Consider the following 26,859-nt stretch of genomic DNA (forward strand, 5'->3'; position numbering starts at 1 on the left):
CAGTAATATCAAATTATGAGCCTGCAATGGCCAAAGAAGAACGGGGGGCCTCCTCACTCAAAGAACTCTAACAATTCACCAAACAAACATCGACAACAATTGTTTGCGCGAACAAAATGAGCATTTAAACGACACGCATCCACGCATGTGACGCACACTCATTCACTGCCCCTGGCACTTACAACTCTACTTCCAAGAAGGAAGAGTCATTCAGGAATCTCTTTAATACACCCTCTTTTTTTTTTTTCTCCTCCCCTTTCGTTCTCTTTTTCATCAGGTTGAGCCCTGCTCAGAGTTCAGAGCAGGAGGCAGACCCTCACATGTAGAGTAAAGCTGTGTGGATCTGGGACTTGCTGCTCAGCTATGCAGTAGAGAGGAGGATTAGCACCAGCTGAGCACCAGTGCAAGGATCGGGCTTTTGGCCTTTATCCATCACCCGTCTGTCTGAGAGAGGGAGAGAGAGAGAGAGAGAGACACTTCCATACTCTTTGTCTTTGGCTCTTTTTAACTTCAATCTCCCCTTTTTCTATCTTTCTCTCCTTCTTCCTTTTTCTCCTTGCACACCCATCGCTCCCCCTCTCTCACCCATGACCCTTCTGTCAGAGGACCAGTCTGTGCGGCCCCAGCCCTGCCAGGCCCCGGAGCCTGCCGGCAAACACATCTGCACGTCTTTGGAGCGACGCGCGACGGAGCACACTGGCTCCAGAGAGGACTACATGGACATTAGCGGGGAGAGCGCCGTGTTCGAAGCCGTGGAGCCCCCCAGGCGCTCCCGGGGCCGCCTCCTCCTCCACGGCCTGGTCATGTTCGGAAGGGAATTCTGCTACGCCGTGGAGGCAGCCTTCGTCACGCCGGTGCTCCTGAGCGTGGGCCTCCCCCGCAGCCTGTACAGCCTGGTGTGGCTGATCAGCCCCATCCTGGGCTTCCTGCTTCAGCCCATCATCGGCTCGGCCAGCGACTACTGCCGCTCGCCATGGGGCCGGCGGCGGCCTTACATCCTGGTGCTGGGCATCCTCATGCTGCTGGGAATCACCCTGTTCCTCAATGGAGATGCTGTCGTCTCAGGTGAGTGGATATGTTTGGGGCGGAGAGGTTTGAGGAAATAATCAATAGACAGTGACCAAAGAAGGGGACGGTGCTCGTCTACATTTGTAGACCTGTCATATCAGAAAGTCGAGTTCTTGTTTGGGAGCCGACGGTGATTCATAGGAGATTAGCGAGAGTGAATAATCATTTATTTTCATCTCGAAGAAACATTTGGGGAAGACAGATGCTTGTGGAAATTTTGACAGCACTTCCCAATGATCCCAATCTTATATATGTGCTCCTGTTGGGAAATATACGCAAATAATGATCGTGACTCATGTTGTAAAACTGCACAAATTTTAAAAAGTTTGATGTTTGATGTTTCTGTCGGGAAACGAGCACTAAACACCATCAGCTTGTGTCAACCGCACCATTAAGCTTTGGGAATTAATTGGATTTTTGTTTTTTTTAAACAATGATTACTCATTACTATCTCTGACTTTTTATCTAAACTGAATCAGCACCCTTTCTCTTTCTCTCTCTTTTGGGGGACTTTGAAAGGAGAGATGAACTTGTTTTAAATAGTGTGGATTTAATGTCCCAAAAAAGTCTCTGATGCACGGACTTTTAACCCGTGACTGAAGTTAAACGTGCTCTTCTGAGCCCATAAGCACAGACGGAGGATGAGATGTGACTGGGAAAATCTCATTGTACGTTCACTTTGAAGAAGGAATTTCACTGATAGCGTTTGGACACCCGAACTGTTTCACCGGATTCTGCCAGGCTCCAGGCAGCACCACAAGAAGCTGTCCTTAATATTTTTTTTATTTGTATTTATTTTTAAAGATAAGTGAAGTCACAGAGGTTCTGTGTTGTAACCCACCGAGCTGCTCCACAGGATCACAGAGGGGTTCAGTGCACAATCACATGATTCACCCACTCTGGTTTTCACAGTTGACCATGCATTCTTTGACACCTTGATCATATCTTCTAGTTAAATAAGAAGAAGACGAGAGAATTCACTGGTCGTTATGTGGAATCCTCAAATGTGATGTTTTAACAGCATGCTACACATTGCAGGGACACTCTGAAAATATAGTGAGCACTTTGAGTGTGAGGAAGGGGTGTGCGATGATCTGGATTGAGGCGCTTTCACACCGACCTTGTTTTGGTCCGGACCTTTTGGACTTTTCAGTTTGGCCCGGTGCCTCTGACCACGGATCAAACTGAACCATGGTTTGGCTCATTAGTAGGATGAACCTTTTTTGGAGGGAGTGTTTCGGACTTTCGAACCAATTACAGGAAGATGAGGTATAGCTATCATTGAGGAAGACAACGAATCGAAACAAGTAGGAGACAAAATGTTTCATTGCAATTTGGTCCGACGAAACAATAAAAAGTCAACTCCAACAAACGCACAGAAACGCCGAAAAGTAAAACTTATTTTCTGAGTGGATGAGAGGTTTGGGAGGATGTTCATTCATCTTCTCCACCCCCTCAAACGGAGAAGGCCTCCTGCCGAATTGACAAGACACCGACGTCAGACGGTCGCCCGTCTACAAACCAATCAGAGTCAAGAATAGGGAAACGCAGCCCCCGTAGGTGATAACGACAGGACGTAGGTATGTCATGTAAAGGTCTTCAGTGCGCTTGCAAAAATTCAATGTGTAAGCAAAACTAACTGGATCAAATATTTACAATCTTACAGACACACAAGCTTTGGTCCGGACCTTGGTCGTGACTTTCAAGCGTGAAAACCCCCTGAGATGTCTATTTTATTATGAAACCATAATTATACAAGAATTTTTTTTAATGTTTAAGCCAAAGGCAGGATCATTTTTTCTGATCTGATGCTTTTGTCAAAAGAAAACAACAGAAACCAGCTTGATTTAAAGTCGAATGCTGTAATTTGGTTGAGTGTCTGTTTAAAACATCTCTTGTCTCTGTTGTAATGATCATATGGACTATGAAGTATTTCTGAAGTACGCTGGATTAGCTGATTATAGTTCAGGGCTTCAGCGTTTGTCGTAAATGCCACAGGAATCATGTGACATAATGTTTGCATTGTTGTGACCCAATGTGACCGCATATATATATATATATATATACAGTATATTCCTTTTTGTTCAATAGCAAATGTTTAAAAACAGTGCAGTGTCAGAAGGAGTTGGTATAACTCTGCTACAGAATACCTATTTTAAATCTTTTAATAGATTTCTCTATTGTTAAATCCTAACTACGTATGTTGGTTTTACTGGTGTTGTTTTTTCATCCTTCACTCACACAAGACTTTTAAAAAATTCTTACTTGTCACAAATAATTGTTCTGGTTTCTTATGTATGTGCTTTTCCACTTCCACCGGGATTCCCGTAATTCAAGTAAACACTGCGCGCTCGGATGAATCAGTGCTGAAGTGTCAACGTCGTGTTATTATTCATAGTGTTCGCTGCGGCGCCTGATGAACGCTGACATGTTCTGCTGTGTTTCGCAGCGCTCGTCAGCGACCGGTCACTGAAGAGCATTTGGGCCATCGTGGTGGTGATGCTCGGGGTCGTGCTGTTCGACTTCGCCGCAGACTTCATCGACGGGCCCATCAAGGCCTACCTGTTCGATGTGTGCTCGCATCGGGACAAGGAGCTAGGCCTGCACTACCATGCGCTCCTCACAGGTTTGTACAACAGAGCTGCTGCTCTTGCTTATAAACTGTACATTAAATGGATGTTTTCACCGGGCCGGGTCTGTAGAGTGAAGCTAATGCGGAAGTTCATAAAACCTGTTTTAAAAAAACAAGATGGCGCTGGCCAAAAGTCAAGGCTTCAAAACGACAGTTCACAAACCAATGGGTGACGTCAAGGCGGGTGGCCAACGGCTCTTGCCTCGCCACTCGCTGCGTGGGATATCTGTGTTCACTTCATGTTTTCGTGTGATTATTTCTGTCCAAAAACATTTCCTGTGTGTCTGTTTTCAGTGTGCACCCTGATGGATTTGCACACAATTAATCAGCATTAATTATTTGCTTGGTGAGAGTTTCCGTTTGCAATAGCTGCCTTGTGGGCATTTTGCAGATGAGCAACCGGAATTAAATCTACTAATAGCATATGACGGCAGTTCTCAGGGTAGGACTGAGCACATGCCCGTGGGTGGAGACAGCAGTCACTGATGACAAGATTTCCAGTTACTGTGTTGCAGCCTTTGTGTTCTTCCACTTCCTCTGGGATTCTGCATCCCGGTGATGCGGAACCTCTCTTCGCTTGTGAAGGTATATGAGAGGGCTCGCTCACAGTGATGAAACCACAGATAATTGTTTCACAAGTTTCGTTTCCCTCCTTTTTTTTAAGCCTTTTTCATCTCATGCTTTGGTTTGGTATTTTGGGTCCAACACTCACTGCTCTAATCCGCCTTGTTTCAAGAGGAAAAGCTCTAATATTTCATTGTACACAACCGGACCATCGGCAAATGGCAGACAAGGTTAGTGACTTGCTGGCAAACATCGCGTAATAGAGCATATCAAAGTTCCTCTAATTGCATCCATGTTTCCCTCGCCTAGGTATCTACCTAATACTTCTTCAGCTAATAAATCTCTCAGGGACTTGAACACACTAAGTTTGTCTCTCTCTCTTTCACGTGGACTCCTCTCACTCTCTGGAAAGTCTCCGACGGGTTTTTGTTTGCCTTTACGAAACCTAGGATGTTCCACAGCTATGCTGTGATACAGGAGAAAGCATGTTTTCAATTATTTCTCTTGATTTATTAACCGATCTGCATTTCCCCTTCATATGACGAAATGGATTAAATCGATTTTCCACTTACGCTCTGACATAGAAAGCAAATGATAGGGTGTCGTCCAAGCATTTCCAAGGTTCATTCTATAAATTTCCAATTCCCTAAGGCGCATGTGTTCTGAAGGGGGTAATGAAGAGTCCTAAATGCAGCTGATGTTTTACAAAAAAAGGCTATAGTTGCATTTGTGATAACCTGGTTGATTTCCAACTCTCTTCTTCAAGAGATATCCAGATGGCTAATTGCGCACCCCCCGCTACCACCACCCCAACCCTCTTTGTTGTACTGTATAGCAACAAGATACTTAAGATGCCAAATCTGTCCCATTTCGATGCATGTACAGATAGTCAACGCTTTAAATTGAGATCCCATGGCCGAAGTATGAAAAATGTTGCACTCCATGCAGCCCTTGATGACGGGAAGCTCATATTTGATATTTCCGCCTTCAAACTCCATCGGCAAAGCACATAACCGTCGCAAATACCGTACATTATCAAGGGGAGTTCATTAGGAAAAACATACAGAATTATACAAATGGTACACTGCTTGCAGAGGGGATGGTGGTTTCTTTTGGTGTGTGCACAGAGCTGCAGGCACCGGGTAGTGTGAGCATGCGAGTCAGGCAGTAAATCCACCCCTGAGCTAGTCATGTGTTGCAGTCATGGGTCTGGGCTGAGAGAGAGACAGAGGCCAGGCACATGACTCTGTAGACGCCGCTGCCACCCCTGGCATGTGAGGCCTGAGGAGGAGTGGGCAAGAACCGTGCTGTGTTTTCTCTGTGATACTTCTACCTTTTTTTTTTTTTTTTATGAGCTCTGCTGATTTCATGATCTGAAGTTGAAACTTGGGGGTAAATGCCAAGTGTGAAACACTATTTACAAGACAATTACATTGTGTTTCACAGCCTCTGTTTATTTGAGAGGGTGGGCAACCCGTTTTATTTTATTTTTTTTAAATAGTGCCTCACAGACCACACAGGGCATTGATTGGTGAGTTTTTCTACAGGCACAGGTTACGCAAGCCGGACACACATTATCAGTCATGCAACGGCTCTATGGAGGGCATCGTCAACCACTTTCGGTTCAGATTGGAATATTTCCACATCTTTCCGACGGATTTCCGTAAAAAATGTGTCGTACAGGGACTAACATGGTAGCCAGGCGATGAACCTTCGAGACGTTAGCGATCCCCTGACATTTTTATCTAGTGCCACCATGAGGTTGACATTTGTGGCTCGGTACAAACTGGCCCTCCTGATTCCCTCCGCTGCCAAACACAAATGACATGCCCCAGCAAATTGTTTTTATTAACTTTGGTTCGGCTCAAAGATCTGCATACACTGACTGTTTTGTCCGAGATTGTCCAAATACACTTGATCACGTTTAAATCAGCACAGTGATCTGCCGTCGTGTTTGCCCGCCAGTTATGACTGTTGAGTTCAGCAGTATGTTCTCTCCGTTCCAGGTTTAAATGGTGGAGTTCGGAACCAAAAGCCTCCACAGGGAGTGTTTATAATGTTAACAGCAGCTTGGTTCCAGTAGTTGTCATGGTCGCAGGAGAAGAAACATACTGTGAATCACAGTCGAACTGTCAACGGTGCCCCACCGAGGGTAGCTCCACTGCTCCGAGCTCGTGATTCACGGTGAAGAGCCACTAGCAGCAAACAAATTATGCGGCATCGCCTCTGCTACTTCTTCACCGCTGCGCTGGGTGTGTGTCGACACTCACAAGCCGGGGGAATAGCTTGCTCACTAGCTATCTTGTAAATTATTAACCTGCACTGTTTCAACCAATTTACCTGATTCTGTGCGAGAGGCCCTTTTGTTTTTGATGTGCAGCTGTAACGCAGCTCTCCCGGAGAGTAAAATAATGATCTTCTCTTCCACAGACACGTTCTGTAGCCACAGCAAGGAAAGACCAAAGTTTGTGGCCCGTGACTGCGTTGGCTTCCAGATTGGGCCTGATCAGTCAGTACTCCACTACCAGTGGTGAATGCAATGAATAAATTGAAGCGTCTCTAACTCTTTTCTTCCAGTAAGAGTTCCACCTCATCAAAACTTCCCTCCTCTTACTTATCTGACTTTTTAAGAGTAAAATAGCCGATAAAGCACCGTGTGCATTGACACTTAGTACCGTCCAATGGGTGCAGGTCTGGGTGGACATGCAGTGTATGAGGTCACAGTCAGGACCCCCCCCCCCCTCCAAATACGGTTACTTTTGGCTTTAAAAAAAAACAAGACGTCGTTGGCCAAACCACAAACCAATGGGTGATGTTACGCTGGGTTGCCACTTGGCTCGATCGCAGCCTCACAGACCTGTTAGCAGCTGCTGTCAAGTCATTATTAATATCCCTTAAAACTGCGTGAGACACTCAGGCCGCCTTCTCGAGTGACAACTGTGAGCTTGTTTGGGTTGGCAGAAAAATGTTTCAATTCTGCTCTACCTTTCTGACATTTAAGTGATATCTCTGTTCAACCCCGCAATGAAACATTGAACATTGTAGCACATGCACAGTTATGCATGAAACGTGACTCCTGAACTGGTTATTAGAAAAATAGCCTCCAATTTGGTCGACCAACAGTAGTGGACTGTATATCGTCTCAGGGGACAAAAGTTGAATCGTTGAATTAAATATTGAGTCGACTAATCAAACAGGTTATGTTTTCCCCTACTTCTGTTTGTTGGTTTGTTTATGTGTTTATTTATTTATGTATTTGTCGGTAGGATTACGTAGCTGTGAACCGATTTGCAACTTGGTGGAGGAATTGGGGCAGGGGTCTGAGCAGAACCTATTACATTTTAGTGCAGATCCAGCAAAAAATGTGTTAATTGATCTTGAATTTGAAAAAAAATCTGACAAAAGATTTTGTCGCTGATGAATGAGTTTGTAAAATTTGGTCCTGTGATAAGAAATAGACAGGTGTGTACGATTGTTTGGCCCAAAAGGAGGTTTGTGTTCTACCGTTTTTCCCATTTATCATACTGTATCTTTACTTGCTGAAATCCACTGACACAAAGCTTGTCAGCTGTGTGTGTGCGTGTGTGTGTGAGGTGAGAGAGATTGATTACTATTTTGGAGAGCAGGTTTTCTTTCCATCTGTCCACATTCTCCATTCACCTTTCTTGAAGTTACCAGGCTTCAGCATTTAACGTTCATTTTAAATGAAATTAGGGGAAACAGTGTTGTTTATTTTTCAGAGAGAGCAGAGACTTATTCTTGTGTGAATTGAACATTATTGACTCCCGATGGGCCACATCCACTGCCTGGATATTGATATACATTTCCTTAATGTGCAGCAATTGAATTACAGCGTACAACAACACGGAGTACAGACAATTTCACTGAAATGTTAAATTCAAAACCTTTAACAAAAATTGTACTCTTTTAATTATATGTTTATTTAATAGTGAGTTTGATTCAGAACAAACAGGTTAGATAGACTACACTGAACATCCACAATACATCCAAAGTGATAGGACCTTATGATTTCCATTGTAGACCACTTGCATGAATATGGTTACGGTTAAGTTAGGTACAAACCAGATTGTGGGTGGTACAAGTTAGTCAGTCGGCCACTGAATATGTTGCAGCGATGGATATGAGTTTTTTCCTTTAAAGAAAAAATAATGCTGCCACCCACAATTCACTATTCATGGTCACCCTGCCTTGAAAATAGTTAATTCATGGGAATTCTTGTTTCAGTCACTGATCAGACAGACTCAACCTCCACACACAGCGTCTAAAAAAAGTTAAACCTGCGACATATTCTGTGCCGAAGAGAGAAGAAAACTGATGATTGTTGGCAGCAATGTCTTCTCGGTCAATCATGTTTGTGCTCTTTCATATCTGCTGCAATGGTAAATAAGCAACTGTTGTCCAACAAGTTCACCATATCCACTTACATATTGTTTGCGCTGTTTATTTTTCTCTGCCCCCAAGTGGCCCAAAAAAATCACCCTGCTAAAAAACAGTTATTTAACTCTAGGCAGTAGATGTATGATTATGCAACAGACTTTGCCAAACACACACACACACACACACACACACACACACACACACTAGAGGAGCTGCTTGCCCAACTACATGACAGGTGCCCACATATCATAAACATGCTACTAGTAAACATGTCATCACACACTTTAGCCCCCCGAGGCTGTGCCTCAAACAATTATTGTCCTACATGACCACCCCCTTGTCTGCTGCATTTGTAGAATATACAGGAAGGGAGGGATGTATTTCCTTTTTAGAAACAATAGCACTTTTTCTATTTGCATAGATTTCTAGCCTCTGCCTCTGTGTATTCCAGGCCTGGGCGGGGCGTGTGGGTACCTGGTGGGGGCCATGGACTGGGGTCATTCTGCGTTGGGTCAGGTGCTGGGCTCCGAGTACCAAGTCATCTACTTCTTCTCAGCATTGACCTGGAGCATCTTCCTCACGGTGCACCTTTTCAGTATCAAAGAGCAGCCTCTGGCCAAGGACCCATCTGCTCCTGACACATCACCTCCCAGCGCCCTGCGCGTCTTGGGATCCCACAGCAATGGCTACGGCACGTTATCGAAGGAGCCCGTCTCCGCCGTGGCCCCGGCATCGGCCCCGGACCTCAGGCCGAGGTCCTTCTCTGCCCTCGGGGAGGCCAACTCCGTGACCTCCAGCGCCAAGCAGCCAAACAAGGAGGTATGTGCGGTTGGCCCTGAGACGCAAATCACAACGACAAATTGGAAAAGCGTGACGGCAGATCACAGAACACCACAGCAAATGAGAAACGACAGATCATTACTTATTGTCCGTGTGGTTTTTCTTTTTGTGATTTGCCGACATGTTTTCCCATTTGCTATTCAGTCAGTGTCACCATGTGATGTGCAGGGTGAACATTTGCTCTCTATGCAAATATTTTATCATGTGTAGGAGCAAGTGGCAATTACCATCATTAATTTATCAGTCTATTGTCTATTTTATCGATTTCTGGGGCGGCACAGTGTTGCCTCACAGCTAGAAGGTTCCGGGTTCCCACGCGATTGCTGGCCGGGGCCTTTCTGTGTGTGGAGTGGGCATGTTCCCCCTGTGTCCATGAGGGTTTTCTCCAGGTGCTGCAGCTTCCTCCCACCGTCCACAGCCGCGCAGCTCTGTCGGTTAAATTGCCCGTAGGTGTGAAAGTCTCTCGCCCACTGTCAGATCGGCTCCAGCACCGCTCAAAGAATAAGCTGTGTAGATGATGGATGGACTTTCTGAACTACTTGACTCGCAGAGAGTAATGACTGTAGCAGTGGGGAAGAGAAAATGGACATGCAGTGTAACAGTGTAAAGTAAAAACCTCCGTGAAATGTCTTCACGAGTAAACGTATCATCCATTTTCCTTTCTTGAATGATGTGCACACGAGCATTGTGTATACACATGACCCCCAAGACAGCAGACACATGATTATATGGTGTGTGTGTGTGTGTGTGTGTGTGTGTGTGTATAAGTGTGTATTATTATACTTGAGGCTGAGGGGAATGTTCTGACCTGAGGGCTGATGTCCCTTAAGTGAATGGAAATCACCCTGAGGGAGCGCGAATGTCTGGTTTTTGCCGTCGCAACTTCGTGGCAGTCCGTTGTCAAGACGTTTTCCTCAAAACCACAAATGGTTTCATCCACTGGGGACCATGAACGTCTGTGCTTTAAAATCATCCAATAGTTTGTTGAGATATTTCTGTCGGGACCAAAGTGGCGGACTGACCAACAAAGCCATCCTTCAGAGCCGGGCCACTCTCTTGGCCAATAAAAAAAAAAACAGCTACACTTTGAAGCTGCTTGGGTGGAAATGGGAATATTGAGGAGATTCAGGTTCAAGTGTTTAATTAGGGTTTCCTCAGAAGTTGCTCAGCGTGTATTGGTTAAATCATTTAGATTTTATAGATTGTGAACAAGCATCATCACTCGATGGTCCTTCCAGCCGAGTTGACTCCTAAATATGTTGAGTAGGTTTTTTCTTTTAATAAATGTAAAAAGGAAAATCTATCATCGTATCATCTTCTTTAAACTTTTGTAACCTCGCTTACACAACTTGAAGACTTAATAATACAATTTAACTCTCATAGTCCTCATCTTGCATTCAAGTTAGTGCTCCCTAAATCAAAAAATATCTCTTAAACTATCTTAGGATGATATGATTGATTGTTTTAAAGAGGTTATTTGTCTTGTTTTTTTTGTTTTTAAGTTAAGCATTTTCATCTTTTATCATCTCCTGTTTCCAACCTGGAAGCGAAACGTTCATGTGATTCCTCTGAGATCTGTATGTTGAATCCCTTCATTCATTCGTGTTTAGATCTTAATAACATGTTTTTCTTTAATGTGGATTTTTTTCTTTTCTTTTTTTTTTTTTTACCGTTGTCAGTTGCGAGATTAAGCGCCGCGAGCAATGACACACCAGGAGAGTAATTAGAGCTCTGAGAGAAAATACTGTTTTATGTTGTTTTCTTTTAAATCATGTCAGCGTTGTTGTTGCTGGCAGTGATGTCTGTGATGTTTTGCGTGTTGTGTGCAGGCCCAGAAGAGGATGACATTCAGGTCGCTGATGAAAGTCATCATCAACATGCCAAGCCACTACCGCTGCCTGTGTGTCAGTCACCTGCTTGGATGGACAGCTTTCCTCTGCAACATGCTCTTCTTCACCGATTTCATGGGACAGGTAGTGATTTGTGTGTGTTTGCACTGTACATTTTGTCTTAACTTTGAGCCTTCTGTGACCAGAGAGCAACGGCGGCGTCGCACTGTTTTTCTCCATCGCTGCTTTCTACCTGTTTCTGTGTTGTGTGCAGCTTCTAATTGCCACTTGTTATCCAGTCACTCGTACAGATTTTAGGTGAATTTGCCATCATTAGTGTCAGCAAGCTATCATGCTGGCATCAGATTTGGCTCCCCGAAGCCATACAGATTTGTTTTTTTGACAATCAATTAATCAAAATGCATTCCCCGTTCCGGCTTCCCAGATGTAATTTCTCATTTGTAACGGGAATGGGGTTTTTTTTGTGTCAGACAAAACAAGACATTTCAAAGATGTCACCTCTGCCCCCTATTGGGAAACGGAACGAAAATGAAAGAAAGAGAGACAACGACAGCGGTCCTCTGCTAAAGACATTAGACTTTAAAATTCATTTTGCATATTCAGGAGCCTGTGTTTGTGTTGTTAAACGTTCCACCACAACCAAGTCCAGTCGCTCCTGATTCGACACCCTTGTGGATAACTACGACCTGGATGAGTGAGAATCTCCACGGACTTTAAATTCCAGTGTATGTGTGAAATGCACAATATATAAAAAAAAGTACATATAGATATATAAAAAAGGAGAGATAATCATCATACTATCATGCGTGGAATCTCTGTCTGTCGGTGGCTCGCATATCTCAACAACCGCTCATCTTGTCAGCGTCACACTTGGCGTGTGCATTTGATGTCGAATTTGATGGGATTTTGACACATGAATCGTTCAGTGTTAATAATAATATACAATACACAACAACAATACTAATAATAATAGTGGGGCAGGGCAGCTTAACAGGCAGAGGACCAAGTTTAATGTGTCTTCTCTTCCGTCTGCAGTGCGTCACATGCTCGACTCTATAATCACAGGGAAGTTATGTCAGATTATGCAACTAATATCTCAGATCATCGCTTAATGACACTACCATTTCGTGGCAGGCATGTGGCACAGAACCTAAGTATGGTCTTTTTTGTATTCTTCAAAAAGCTGCTTGCAGCAATACCAAAGGCTTTGGGGTCTCTTCTTAGTCCATACTAGCAGGTGCATCAACCAAATCCAAGTGAATCCTTTGCATCAGTGGTTGAGACCAGGTGCACATACTAACATCCCAATGGCCTGCAGGCAGAAAACTATTTATCCACCTGTTGTTTCCTGGATGGGATGCTGCAGTTGCCCGGACCAGATTGCATTCCTCGATGATTCTAGGTGCCCTCCTCAGAGTACATCACCTGTTGCCGATGATGAGCTCAGCTCTCTGGAGGGGTTTTAGGATCCCTGAGGGAGCAAGTCCCGCACCAGACACTGACGAATCTAGTGCTCTCTGTGGCTTCTTCTTGTAGAAGTTGATCAGTATTTGGAGAAGAAAACAAACTCTCCTCAGTCTCCTCGGGAAGTGGCATTGCCTCCGAGCAGATAACACCACAGTGATAATCGTATAAATTATAGTAAATATGCCAAATACTCTCTGTTTTCACTTCCTCAAATGTGATAGTGTGCAATTATTTAAAATATATATAAGATTAATATCTTTGTTTTTTTAATTTTATTTTTAATAAAAAATTTGCTCTGGAGAATTCAGGCGTTTCCAATTACACTACTTTCCGTATTTTATACTGTAGATAATTCATGAATCATCCTGCTAACTGATAACGGAATTATTCATTATTTGTATTCCTTTAAAATGAATCAAATGTCAAATGTGGCAAAGTAGAAAAAAATGACATGACATGGAATGAGAGTGACAAGCTCGATTAATCCCTGTTTCTGTGGCGGCAGGTAGAGGCTGAGGGTGAGGGAGTAGACTGTCATCGTGCGTGATCTTCTTTTGAAGTGTAATAATGACGAATGCTTCCGAGTTCCACAGTGTGCGTGCTGATCAAAGGATGTACTTCCCACTGTGACGCGTTTCTCAATGCCACGGTTCACTAAGGCCTAATGCAACGATTTATTATCTCAAATTGCAGGCATTGTTATCATGGATGACAATGTTGAGTTAAATGGAATATGCCCCTTTTAGAAGAAAAAAAACATATACGTATATATTAAAGAGGGTGGCCAGCGTTTGATGTCTGTATCACGAAAGCTACGAGCCTGGATCTCCTCAGCTTTTATGATTATCTGACTTTAGAGCATCTGTAAATGCGTTATGATAAAACCTGGTTTACAGTGAAATATCCCTGTATGAATCAATACCACTTCCCTCCTGATACCTACCTGTAGGCACAGTCAAAGAAGCCAAGACTATTGGGAGCAAGAACAACAATTAACAATTAAACATTGACATTTTAAAACAGTACATTATACAGTCAACACTTCTTACTACAGCCAACATACCTTATTATTACTGTGTAATAATTAATAATCACTTGGTTTCTTTTTTAAAACATTAAGGATTCGCTCAACCCACATGTATATGTAATATTATTTTATTCTTTGTAGTTGATCCTCCTCAGAATGGGAATAGTAAAACTTTCAGAGCTGTAAATTGGCAAAGTTACATTTACTCTAATGCTCCAAGTGCAGCTGCATTAACCTGCCTGCTAGGATCATCCATCCCTTGTCTATTCTTCTCCTTTAGCGGGGCTGGAGAGCCAATAAGCTGACACTTGGCTGGAGGTGAGGTTCACCCCCTGACAGGCCTCCGGTCCATTGCAGTGCCGACAAATACAGTAGAGACAATTAACCATTGACACACTCTCCAGTTAACTCTGGGGAAAAAACCTGGCGTATGCGTCGAAAAAACCCACGCAGACACGGGAAGAATGTGCAAACCCCACACGGAAAGCTTCTCCGAAGCCAGAACCTTCTGGCTGTCAGGCACTGCACCACCGGGCCTGTCCTTGCTAGGATCAGATTTTTCAATTTTCCTTTTTCAAATAATGTATTGAAGTAAAGGAGCCTGATCCCTGCACTGTGGGCGGCCCTCTGTTACATGATCTTTTCTCTTGCAGTCATGTTTGAAACAACATGCATTTTACTAGCCTGGGACCCAGACGAATTATGGGAGCTGCTCTGCCGGAATACCGTCTGAATCCCCTCCATTGGAGAGTGATTTCCCAGCGGCAGAAAACTTGCACGGGGAGTGAAGCGACTTGCAACCAAGATGGCCGCCGCCGATGAACGAGCATTTGAATCCGCTACCCCGTCAGTACATTTCCCCCCACAAAAAGGGCATCACTTGTTCACAGACATTGTGGAATCATCATCACAGGCGTCCCCTCTCAGCTCTAGTCTGTTGACTTTTACGCCTCGCTCAACAGACGTCACATGACTCGTTGCTCTCACTGGTTGTAGGTCTATGCAATTGCGTCCGGAGGCATTTTGGTCGGCGTCCACTGGTAACGCCTCTTGGAAATTGAAGATGAACTGAGATGTCCCAGACTAATAGCATTTCAGTATTTGTCTGGCTACGCCAGGCTAGTATTTTGCATTACCAGAAATATAATCTACCAGTACTGTTACTCAATTCTGTACCCAATAAAAAAACGTTTATTAAGAGAATCCATAATACCCAGTTGTTGCTCCTTTGTTCTCCACGGTCTTGTTTCGTTCCTTCATGTAAGCGGTCATATTTGTTGATATCTGATTCTCCCCTGGAAATGTACCAGGCAGTCTTCTTCAAATTGTTTCTCTTCCTTGCAGATTGTGTACAAGGGAAATCCATATGCAGAGCATAACTCTACCGCCTACATCACATACGAGAGAGGAGTGGAAGTGGGCTGCTGGGGACTGTGTATTAATGCTGTGTCCTCTGCTCTCTACTCCTGTAAGTAAATGTGCAGTTGTGAAAATGTTGCAAGAAAAAGTAAGAGAAGATTTTGGAAAATGAACTGCGTCGATGAATGAATGTTGTTTTCAATGTCTTGAAACGTGGTTCAGTCATCTTCATCTCAGTTACAAAAATGAGCAAACACAGTTGAACTCATTTAACTAATGACATGCAAACCATTGTGTTGTTAATGTACATATTTAATACATCATTCACAGTGCCGGTTGTAAAAGTAATGTGAACCCTGAGGCTAATGACTTTTAGCAGAAAAGGCTAATTCAATTCACATAACTTTTTGTTTAAAGGCATTAGTTCATATTGTACATTGCGAAGAAACATAACTGACAACAAATAGTGTTAAAAATGAGCAGTGTTAAAATGAGCAGTGTTAAAATAAATGGATGGATGTGGGCATAAAGCTTGACATAGCTCTTGTAGTTCTGACTGTGAGTGATCTGTATCTTCATCCTGAGGGTAAGGGATTGTATTGGCTGTGTGGTGTGTGTGTGTGTGTGTGTGTGTGTGTGTGTGCTGTCCGAGGCTAATCGTATTCCTTTTGTTCTGGTCTTCCCTTTGCAAATGGTGATAAATGGTTCCTGCTCCAGTCCCAATTATTTTGCTGCTCTTTCTCATGATTTTGTTCAGTGGACTGCGATGGATGTTACTGGGGGACCCAAACCAAGCTGTCGTGTTGAAGGTTATGACAGATTCAGCGGACCATTTGTGGTCAGAACTGATTGGTGGACTTGAAGTCTGCGGGATTTTTCTCAGGAAGACGAGGCGTCGCTGACATTTAGAGAAGATTGACTGAAGGCACATCTGCTGATAACCCCTTGCTGACAAAGAAACAAAGATCTGAGAGGACGTATGGTCAAGATTTGATTAAGATTTCAAAGTAACCTCAAACAGTCCAATTCATTGGTCCACAATTACACAAATGATTTTGTAGTGTGTTGCACGGCTCAAGACAGACTGCTAGGAAAGCCATAAGCAACCTAAGAGTTTTTTTTCTAGGCTACACAAAGCACGATGCATGGAGCATGGTGGTCACGCCAGGTAGACAAAGAAAAAGTTGCTCCTGTCCAACAAAAAACAAACGTTGTGGGACTGAAGTTTGCCCAAGTGCACCCTAACTCTCCACAACACTGCTGGGGGAACATTTTCTGTCAACTGAAACCAAGGTTTAATTGTTTGGAATGGATGAAGAAGTGCAAGTTATGGTGACAATGGACACTTCAACAACTACCAATCAAAATATCAGCCCGAAGGTGAAAAGCATGGTGGGAAAAGAGCATCAGGACTTGGGGCTGCTTCGCTGCCTCTGACAACCACAAGAAGTTACAATTGTGAAATAATGTGCCACGTGAATAGCACAGCTCGAACACATAGTAAAGGCTCAGCGTGGTCACTCTACCTGAGTGAGGGAAATGGCTCTATGTATAGTTTTGAACGCTGAGCTTTGCTTTGCCGCTCTGAAATGAAAGACAGATCACGCGTCCAGTCAGCTGTAGCAACTCTAATCGATGCCGCAGAGAGTTTTTGAAATGTTTGTTTCATTAAAACACGTATATCTACCCTGACACTAGATTCTCAGTCGTCCCGGTCATCGGAGAGATGTATTACCTCTCACTTAAGGCCCTGTTCAGACCGGGTATTAAAGGTGAATTCTGGTATTTTTCAACCTGGGCCCTATGTTTATAAATGTGGGTGCTTATAGAAGCTCGATCAGATCGCCTCAGTGGGCAGCTGCGATTCCAGCGACAGCGGCTATGTTCTCTTATGGGGCCTCTGCGGCAGTTCACGAAATGTCCACTTAAAGTGCTTTTTTTTTCGTCAATAAAAGGCTCAAACTGTAATTCTGGGTCTTTGCTGAGCGTTTGTTTGGGGAGCTAGTTCTCTCTCCTCTGTTTGCTGCTGCTCCTCTCTCTCCCTCTCTCTTCGTCCGTCAAGTGCTTCATCATTATTGGCCGAATCGGGAAAAAGATTCCGCCCTAATAGTTTCTCTCAGAAAAAATCCAAACTCCTCTCTCCAACTTTCTTTTTTCCACCTCCATCTTCCTGCAACATCCCAGGAGTAATGAGGCTTGAGAGTGAGAAGACGTGCCAGACTCCCAACAGAGACCCCGGATAACAATTTGAGACTCTATCTTGCAAAAGAAAGGACTTAAAGTTGACATTTTGCGGACTGTCGCGATTGCCCCTTGAGATTACTTTGTAGCCATTGTCGCTGTGGTGCGGCTGCAGATTGTGGCATAAACATGGGGCCCGGGTTGAAAAATACAGTCGCATTTGCAATCCCATCACTTGGATCACATTCGGAGGTTGGCTGGCAGATGGCCGCATTCATTTAGCAGCGTGAATGAAAATGTTTCCTGGGCCACATTAAAGACCGCCTAATCAGCCGACGTCGTCTGACCCGCCACAGTTTCACTACTTAGTTCTGAAACGCATCACTGCTGCTACATTTTCAAGTCAATGTAAAAGTGATCCCCTCTGTGTTTATGCATCGAGTGTGTGTGTGTGTGTTTGTGTGTTTTCAGATGTGCAGCACTTCCTCCTCCCATACATCGGCCTGAAAGGATTATACTTCATGGGCTACTTTGTGTTCGGCCTGGGCACCAGTCTGATTGGCCTCTTCCCCAACATCATTGCCACGCTCATCCTCTGCAGCGTGTTCGGTGTCATGTCCAGTACTCTCTACACCATCCCATTCAACCTGATAGCAGAGTACCAGCGGGAAGAGCAGGTACTAGATTCACAGACACAAAAAAAAACATGTCCACATCCAAAGTCAAAACAGAGAGGGCTGTGTGTAGTGTGTGTGTGTGTGCAAAATCTAAATCATTTAGGATGTTCCTTTTATTTGGTTTTCCAAAAAGCCTAGTGGATATAATGCAAAGAGGTTTCGACTTAGCCTTCTTCGGTGCGCCGGTGCATGCCCTGTGGGCATTTCATGAAAACAAACAATGTTAAATTTATATTCACTGTTTCCGTCGGAAACTCTGAGAGTGTATCCTTTAGGGCCAACGAATATCCTGGAAGTCGCTTTTTTTAAAGTACATTTTCGAAGCCAGTCTTGTTTACATCCACGACTCCTAACTTGCTTAGCTTTCTCTGCCTTCGCTGGCGCATTGCCGTGTTCTGTAGATCACTGTCTACTCTCAGGACTGTGTGTTGCAAGTGCATCCTTTGTGCACAGCACAAATGAAACAGGGATCCAAAACTGCTTTGAGAGGGGGTCAAAAATATTCCACAGGGGAAGTGTTGACTATTCACGCATGGACGGATTTTCATACTTTCAGTTATTAGCAATTACCAAACTCGATGGAGATGTGACTTTGGGGGGTATTTGCAGATGATTCGCTTTTGGAGCTGATCAGTCAAAGTCCAGCTCAACAAACATATTTGTCCAAAAAAAAGCACTTTTTCTAAGATATCTCTGGAAATGATAGTGCCAAAGAGAGAAACTAAAGTTTATATTGATCAGACAATAATAAAATAATAACTTCACTCTTTGAAGACATCATGAAGAAGTCAAAATTACGTCATATAAAGTTAGTGAAAAAGAAAAGGAAAATCTTTCTGCGTCTTATTTAGACACGACCTAAGGCTTCTAGAGATCCAAAATTGATTTATGATCATATGGTAGGAATGAAGTCATCATGATGTGACTCTGGAATCAGAAAACGACTTCATACCAATCAAACGAAGTCTCTAACCAAGGCTTTCGTCAAACCAAAGAGCTCATCCTGAAAAACTCCCTCCAGAGCAACAAAAGTCATTATTGATAACTCTTTTCCCAGACTAAAATGACATTCATCAGTAAAATTGATTTAGTGCCCCTATAACTCAATTTAATTCATTACACCGGGACACTTCACCCAGTATCAACGTTGTTTTCTAAGAAGTCCTCCTTGCACAATGTAATGCTTTATATATTACAGCAATCAAATTACGTTTGTCGTATTGCAAGTCAACAATAACAATATTCAACTGTACTTTTTGTTACAAGGATGAAGGTACGGTGGACAATGAAAATACTTCAGAATTAAGGGGGTCACAATTGTTGTCTATAGCAGGAATGCAGTTATTCTGTACTTTCAGTGGTTTATTTGACATTTACAATTAATTCAAGTGTAAAGTAGAGTAATACACACTAGAGCTCTGGGGAGATTAAACTGCAAACGTTTTTAAATGTGTAAAACTTGAATTTAAACATCCAATATGGAATATTGAATACTATGGGCTACTATATTTATTCATTGAACGAACAAAAAAGGCAATGACTGCAGTGGTAAAATGTCAAAGCAAAGACTGTTGAAATGACATTAAGAAATATTACTGTACAAAATATATATACCACTGAGAGTTTTTAAAAAAAAGTTATCTTCCATTCTGACACTGAGATTATCATAAACTTAATTCCAACAGTTAATATCTTGAGATAATTAATTATTAAGCCTCCTGCCCAGACTCTTATTTTGGCAGCCCATCGGAGCAGTGCAGACAGTAATGAGATCCAATGTTCCTGGTTAATTGATTTTTTTTCTGGAACCATGCTACACAACTGATGTCCTGTCAGTGTAATCATATTAGTGGCTGTGACTAAATACATCCAGCTTTCAGATTACATTATTTAAGCGGTAGACTAGTTTGTTCCCTTGTCAAAATCTGTGTTGTTGACTCTAAATACTGGCTGCACAGAACTAGAGGCTGCTGCTGTTGAAAGCGACCAATCTGGCAACAAAGATTTCCAGGCGAGTGAATCCCACCTGCTGAGATTCTTTTTTCGCTCGTGTTTAAAACTCACTGCGAAGTACCTGGCATTTTAAGAAAAGTTTTTTTGATATCAGTAAAAAAAAAAAGATCTGGAAGAAAACCGCCTTTTAATGGGCTCTGGATGAAAGCTAGCGTTTGATTTTGCTGAATGATAATGATACGACCTTCATCCGTCATTTGTAGCCAGATGACTCTGATTCAGAACGCTACCTGGCAACTGACAGCTGGTCATGATATTGAACAATCCAGGGAAGTGTATGCTCATACACAAATAATGAAAAATATAAATCTTCAATTGGGTGGTGGTGGTGCAACAATCTGTTGCTGGTAGAGAGAAACCTTTGTTTGAAAAGCAAGTTTGATTTGTCCTGGTTTTACACAGTCAATACCTCCATCCATCCATCGTCTACCACTTTATCCGTTTAAGGGTCGCGGGGGGGCTGGAGCCAATCCCAGGTGACATTGGGCGAGAGGCGAGAGGGTTCACCCTGGACAGGTCACCAGCCTATCACAGGGCCATATACAGAGACAAACAACCATTCACTCTCATATTCACACCTACGGTCAATTTAGAGTCTGCAATGAACCTAACCCCATTCTGCATGTCTCTGGACTGTGGGAGGAAGCCGGAGAACCCGGAGAGAACCCACGCATACACGGGGAGACCATGCAAACTCCACACAGAAAGGCCCTGGTTGGTTTGAACCAGGATTCAAACCCAGAACCTTCATGCTGTGAGGTGAAAGTGCTAACCACTACACAACTTTGCAGCCACAGTCAATACCTAATCAAGTTAAATCAGGGCAGCGATGAAATTCATCATTAAATGGCCTGATTAGAAACCAGGAAAAAAAATCGATGCTGTGTATGAGCGGGTCTCTTAATATATCCCAAAGGTGAATGTGTTCATCTAAGTATTGATTCCTTTCTGCCATGGTCATGAATTGATAACCTAAGATGCTGCTTTCCTTTTCCTCCCCTCCCTCCTCCACCTGTTCCTCCTTTGATCACCCCCCCCCCCCCCCTCCAGGAACAAGCGGCGAAGCGGGGGGACAAAGAGCTGCCGCGGGGCACCGGCGTGGACTGCTCGGCGCTCACCTGCATGGTCCAGCTGGCTCAGATCCTGGTGGGCGCGGGGCTCGGCGCTCTGGTCAACCTGGCGGGAAGTGTAATCGTGGTGGTGCTCTCAGCCTCCACCGTGTCTCTGTTAGGCTGCATCTTCATCGCCATCTTCATTAGATATGTGGAATGACCCTGCTCATATGAAAGTATTTTAATGGTATTGTTTTAATAAATAAAGATTCTTTATTATTAATAAAAAGGTCTCTGATTCCTTTTTCCTTTGGCTGAAATGACCTGATTTGTTTGGCAGTCACCGTAGGTTCTTTGGTGACAGAAATTGTTGTCACATCCTCTATGTTCATATTTTGGATGTGCAAAACACAGTCTTCCCAAGTCCCCTCAGAAACTTTTTTTTGCTTACTATTACATCAGTTTGGTGTTTGAGCTTCACTGAGCCGAATGATGCATGTGCAACGTTTGACGCTGGAAGGCTGTTTTTCATCGGCTGAAGGGAGAAAGTTTCTCTACGCTCACCATCATGTAAATACAAAGATAATCCTGTGATATTTGGAGCCAATCACGGTCAAATATGCAGCTTCCACGAGTGTGATGTGGAAACTTCAAGCCTCCAGTGCACATCCCGGAGGCGGAGACGTGTGAGGAGCCGACATTTCAACTTTAAATCGGTTAAACTTTTTCCGAAATGATGAAAAATAATTGCGTATCCGTAGAATCTGGATTTTTCACTCTTTGTGTTTTGGGTTGGGGGTCGGGTGGTGTAGTTGGGGGGAAGGGGGGCACTCAGTCAATGTCATTTCATATATTTTAATGAGGTATCTGATCTTTTTTGTGGGAAGAACCAGATCAGAAAAATGTCGGAGGATCTTAAAGCATTTCTAAACTTCTGCACGGTAGAAGATAGGCTGGCTGATTTGGCTGTTGGCCGGAATTGATTTGCACAAGAAGAAAAAAAACAAAACAAGCATGTTAGCCAACGGGCTTCACCGCTCTTTGGAAGATCTTCTAGCTGAATAATGGGGAGAAAAAGCTGTTACCGTGCTCTGCTCCTCATTACATGTATTCCAGGCTATAGAGGGCGGGGATCAGCTGCTCGTTCGCTTTGCAAGGCTTGTTTTCACTGACAGTTACCACAAACATGTCCGTCCACGTGTCCCTGGGTTTCAGTCGTTGATCACTGGGAATCACACAGAAGCACAGTCAAATATTTCACTGTAAAGTGATTTTCCAAAAATGTCCACAAACTATCTAAATATGCCTGAAGATCTGATTTGAAAAACACATCAAATGGTCGCAGATGAAGGTTGGCTTGTCTCTGGAGGACCACACAATTATGAGTTGGAGTCATTCTTCATCCAGCAACGGATGAAACTGTTTCTGTGTGTGTGTGTGTGTGTGTGTGTGTGTGTGTGTGTGTGTGTGTGTGTGTGTGTGTGTGTTTGTGTGACAGACCGTTCGGGTGTAGGCATTTCATTCATTTGTAATTAGATTAGCCTGCAGAAATATGCGTGAAATTAGTCCCTTTGCTTCAAGTTTCCAGCTAAAAAGCACAATATCGTGCGGAAAGATGGGGGTTAAATTGTTTCAGTGCAGAGTTCCTTTAAATAAATAAAAAAGGGATTCACCCTTGATGTTGAGTCCCTTCATCTGCGACCAGTACATGAATATGTTAACATTTCTGACATTCAACTGCTTTTAATTGTATTTTTAAGGGGTGATATGTGGAAACGAATACTTGTTGCGGGGGATGGTTTTTTAAATTTATTTAACCTATCATCGTTGCACATGGTCAAGAATAAATGAAGGATGAGCGAATACCCATGACATTACCCCTGTAAATCCCTGCACACGGCACTATTTACTGTAGATTAAGTGGTTCGTGGTGCTGCCTGCTGAACACATGACGTTATCCCTTGAATGTTTTCAAATTTCACCATTAAATCTAGAAAGGGTTCTATATTTCTATATTTGATAACAATTATTGGTTGGAATTCCTGCAGGCGATATTCAAATTAGTGTTGTTCTCGGTTGAAATACGACCAATTATATTCATCTAAAGTTCAGAGACTCATTATATGGATTTGTACTCAGTTTGACATTTTAACGTGTGTACATCTTTTTTGTGGTTCAGTTGCAAATATCATGATATAAAAAGGATTGAGAGACTAAATCCTTTTAGCGGCAAGTTCCTCTCTTTCATTTTCACTATCGGAGAGAGCAAACACATGAAAAAATGATTGGGTTGTTTAAGATGGTGGAAAGAAATTTTCATCCACTTGATTCATTTGAAGGGAGTTCTGCATAAACTGTGAAATTTAAATGTAAGTGTAAAGTTTTTGTCCTGTGTGTCAAATGTCCATGTGGGTTTATGACAATGTCTCACAGTAGGTTTGCACATACCAACATGTTCTCACAAGCAATTCAAAACGCACTCACTGCACACTCAATGAATGCTCTCAAAAATAAAATTTTATTGAAAACAGATATGACAGTTTGACTTCATGTCTTCAACAGGTGATGTTCAGCAGGTTACCTATAGATTTCCAATAATTCAGTCCAAGTATGGATCCCAGAAGGAACCAATCAGGGACCACAGATCAATTTCTTTTACCTCCACCAACGAGGTTATGAGATTAGTTCGCTTTGTTGTTTGTTTGTTTGTTAGCAGGATTACTAAAAAAGTTATGGTTGGATTCACTCGATAGTTTCTTTTCTTCTTTATCAGAGACAGGGCTCGGCCATGTTAACAGGTGATTACATTTTGGAAAAGGAATTCAGATCTGGATCTGTATGCAGGCCTTATTATAAAAAAGATTGTTTGCCATTTTCAGTCATATGTTCACAAATACATAACATGTCTTGGTAGGACAGGTGCAAATTGTGTTGCTATAAATATAGAACTTAAATATAGAATATAAAATTCCCTGAGACAAGAAAAATCTGATGTAGGGAACAAATTGATGTGAGAAAATTCCATTATGCAGCCACAGCTCACATCACTAAGGTGATTATAGTGATGTAACTAACAATGTAGATTCATGGCAACCTTATTTCATGCATTCATTCCATTTTTTTCTCTCTCACGATTCTGATATCAGCACTGAGTGAAGCAGTGATATCTAATGCAACGTGATGATGGCTAGGGATTCCTGTGGCTTCAAACTGAATGAGTGAATGAATGAATGCCAGGGTGAGTGAATGAATGAATGAATGTACTGCCCACACATTCTCTTCGGGAACAAAAAGGAGGACCAGCAAGCCGCTTACTTATTGCACAGTTTACTTTGCACATTTGGCGACTTATACACATTCAAAACATGAAATGTCCCTGTCTGTTTTTTTAAAGAGTAGCTGAAAACAAAACCACACATGTTGAAGTTGCCAAAGAGGCCCCAGTGGTGAACTGAGATGTTGGTCGCATCCTTCTGAATTATGCAGATCCAACTTCATGACAACTAAGAGAAATAGTCCAAGTATCATAAATGCATGTCAATGAAAGTCACAAAGAATGACATTTTTTTTTATAAGGTGCACTGTCCCTGGCCCTTGAGATTAAGTGCTGTTTTGTGGAAGATCTCGCCTGTCACTATACATCACCGCCCCCGGAGGGTAGACGACCACGGCGGGCTCCTCGGGCGCGCTGATGGGGACCAGGACTTGCACTTGCTCGTCCGGCTTCGAGGTGGCAGTGATCGGCCTGACGGTGGTCAGGTGGGGCGAAGTCATCCGCCAGAAGAGTTTCCTCAGCGCCTTCCTGAACTCCCGCCTCATCAGGCAGTACAGGATGGGGTTCAGGCAGCTGTTGGAGTGCGCCAGGCACACGGACACGGGGAAGACGTACACCTGCGCGGTGTAGTACTCGTAACTGAAATGAACCACGTTGAGCTTGATGAGGATGCCCCAGGCTGTGAGCGCCTGGTTGGGCAGCCAGCAGAGGAAGAAGGACAGCACCACGATGGTGACGGACCTGGTGACCTTGGCGCGGCGCTTGGCGCTGGACGTGTTGGTGTTCCTGGGGGTGATGACGCGCAGCAGCAGCAGGTAGCAGGCTGAGATGATGGCCAGCGGCGCCGCGAAGCCCAGCAGCACTTTCTGCGAGTGGTAGAGACCCAGCCAGAACTGCGCGCTCCCGCTGCTCTCGGGGAATTTGACGAGGCACAGGTCCTCGTTGGAAACCGTGACGGCGGTGGAGAAAACGGCGTGCGGCAGCGCGGCGGCGACGGCGGCGAACCAGACGAGCACCGCGACGCAGCGCGCCGAGCAGCACTGTGCGCGCCGCCGCCGGCCGCGGAGCGCCGAGGCGAGCGACCAGTACCTCGCCACGCTCATGGCCGTCAGGAAGAACACGCTGGCGTACATGTTCATGGCCGTCACGTAGGAGACCATCTTGCACATGGCTTTGCCGAAGAGCCAGGTGAAGTCCAGCGCGTTCTCCACCGCCCAGAACGGCAGAGTCAGGACGAACTGGAGATCCGTCACCGCCAAGCTAGTTACGAAAAGGTTGATGGAGGATTTCTTCCACGCCTGCCTGGACTTCATCAGGTACAGGACCAGCAAGTTCCCCACCAGACCGAGCGCACAGACCAGCGAGTACACGACGGAGATGATGATCCTCACAACTGCTCCCGCAGAAGCCGTTCTGTCCACGTCCGACAGGTGGACCCCGGCGCCGGAGGAGCGGTTGGTCGTGTTGAAAACGCAGCTGAAGTTGAGCCCTGGTCCCCCCGAGTCCTCGGCGGCAGTGTCGATAAATTCCCCAGACATTTTAAGTGGAAGCCCAGATGGTATTCTTCAGTAAGGTCATGGCTATGGATGCGAACGGCTTCACCCTTCTGCAAAAGAAAGGAAAAACACCTTGGATTTCAGGCTCCTGCGCCAGCCCCCATGTTACTTGAGTTACACCTAAACAAAAACCGAATGCGAATAAATACAGACCAATGACAGAAACGTCGCTGTGTGAGCATCAGAGCTTCTCGTCAGGTTGCCGTGTTGCTTGAGGGTTGTTGTGTTGAAGTGCGTCTCAGGCAGCTCTCCGTGCGTCTTGACGCAGCGCCCAGGCGCAAACTGGAGCTTCTGATTAGATGTCCAGGACCATCTTCCAATTGGTCTGTCAGCCACTCTCCATTTACTTTTTATTTACCTTTAGATGTTGATCCCACTTTGCCTTGACTGAGGGTCAGCAGTACTGACCCTGTATATATATTTATATTCATCAGAGGATCACCTGGATGGCTTAAGATGAGAGGAAATAATCAGAAAAGGAGGATGACAGGCGTGGTAGTGATGAAGGAGGAGGTAGTGCCCAGAGACAAAGAACTGGAGAGGAGAATTGAGAGGAGAGGAGTGGGCTTGAATAGGTTGTGATCGAGATAACGTTGGGACCTATTGGAGTCACTCTAATGATACAATCAGGTATAAGGACAGAGGACAATGCAAACATTGCATATATCACGTATGTGTGCCACGTGTACTTCATATTGTACTAGTCATTTCTTTAAGGTTTTGATGTGTAGACGGTAATCTCTGATATCTTCTCCTCTGAGGCCAAAGCTATAGATGTCACCACCACTCTGAAGACGGACCTCCGTTCAACTATTTCTCCGCTGAAGTCAACATTGTCAGTACTTCTCAACCATGACCATCGTTTCCAGATGCTCCTCGTTTTGAAAGACATCTTCACTGA

The 26,859-nt window shown here is 43.9% G+C and overlaps 2 protein-coding genes across 2 annotated transcripts; one reads left to right on the forward strand and one right to left on the reverse strand.

Moving 5' to 3' along the window:
- The first annotated feature begins 245 nt into the window (after positions 1–245).
- On the forward strand, positions 246–21,369 carry slc45a2 (solute carrier family 45 member 2). The gene is made up of 7 exons (XM_035608244.2): positions 246–1,065; positions 3,518–3,694; positions 9,114–9,481; positions 11,332–11,475; positions 15,191–15,314; positions 17,858–18,063; positions 21,127–21,369. Exons 1-7 carry the CDS (start codon positions 588–590, stop codon positions 21,346–21,348), a joined length of 1,719 nt encoding a protein of 572 aa, XP_035464137.1. The 5' UTR covers positions 246–587; the 3' UTR covers positions 21,349–21,369.
- A 2,270-nt stretch (positions 21,370–23,639) lies between these two features.
- On the reverse strand, positions 23,640–26,483 carry rxfp3 (relaxin family peptide receptor 3). Its single transcript, XM_035609264.2, has 2 exons — positions 26,112–26,483; positions 23,640–26,008 (listed from the first exon to the last, which is right to left on the reverse strand). Exon 2 carries the CDS (start codon positions 25,938–25,940, stop codon positions 24,729–24,731), a length of 1,212 nt encoding a protein of 403 aa, XP_035465157.2. The 5' UTR covers positions 25,941–26,008; positions 26,112–26,483; the 3' UTR covers positions 23,640–24,728.
- Positions 26,484–26,859: the final 376 nt, after the last annotated feature.

Source organism: Scophthalmus maximus, chromosome 20, assembly GCF_022379125.1.
Source record: "Scophthalmus maximus strain ysfricsl-2021 chromosome 20, ASM2237912v1, whole genome shotgun sequence".
Lineage (NCBI taxonomy): Eukaryota > Metazoa > Chordata > Actinopteri > Pleuronectiformes > Scophthalmidae > Scophthalmus > Scophthalmus maximus.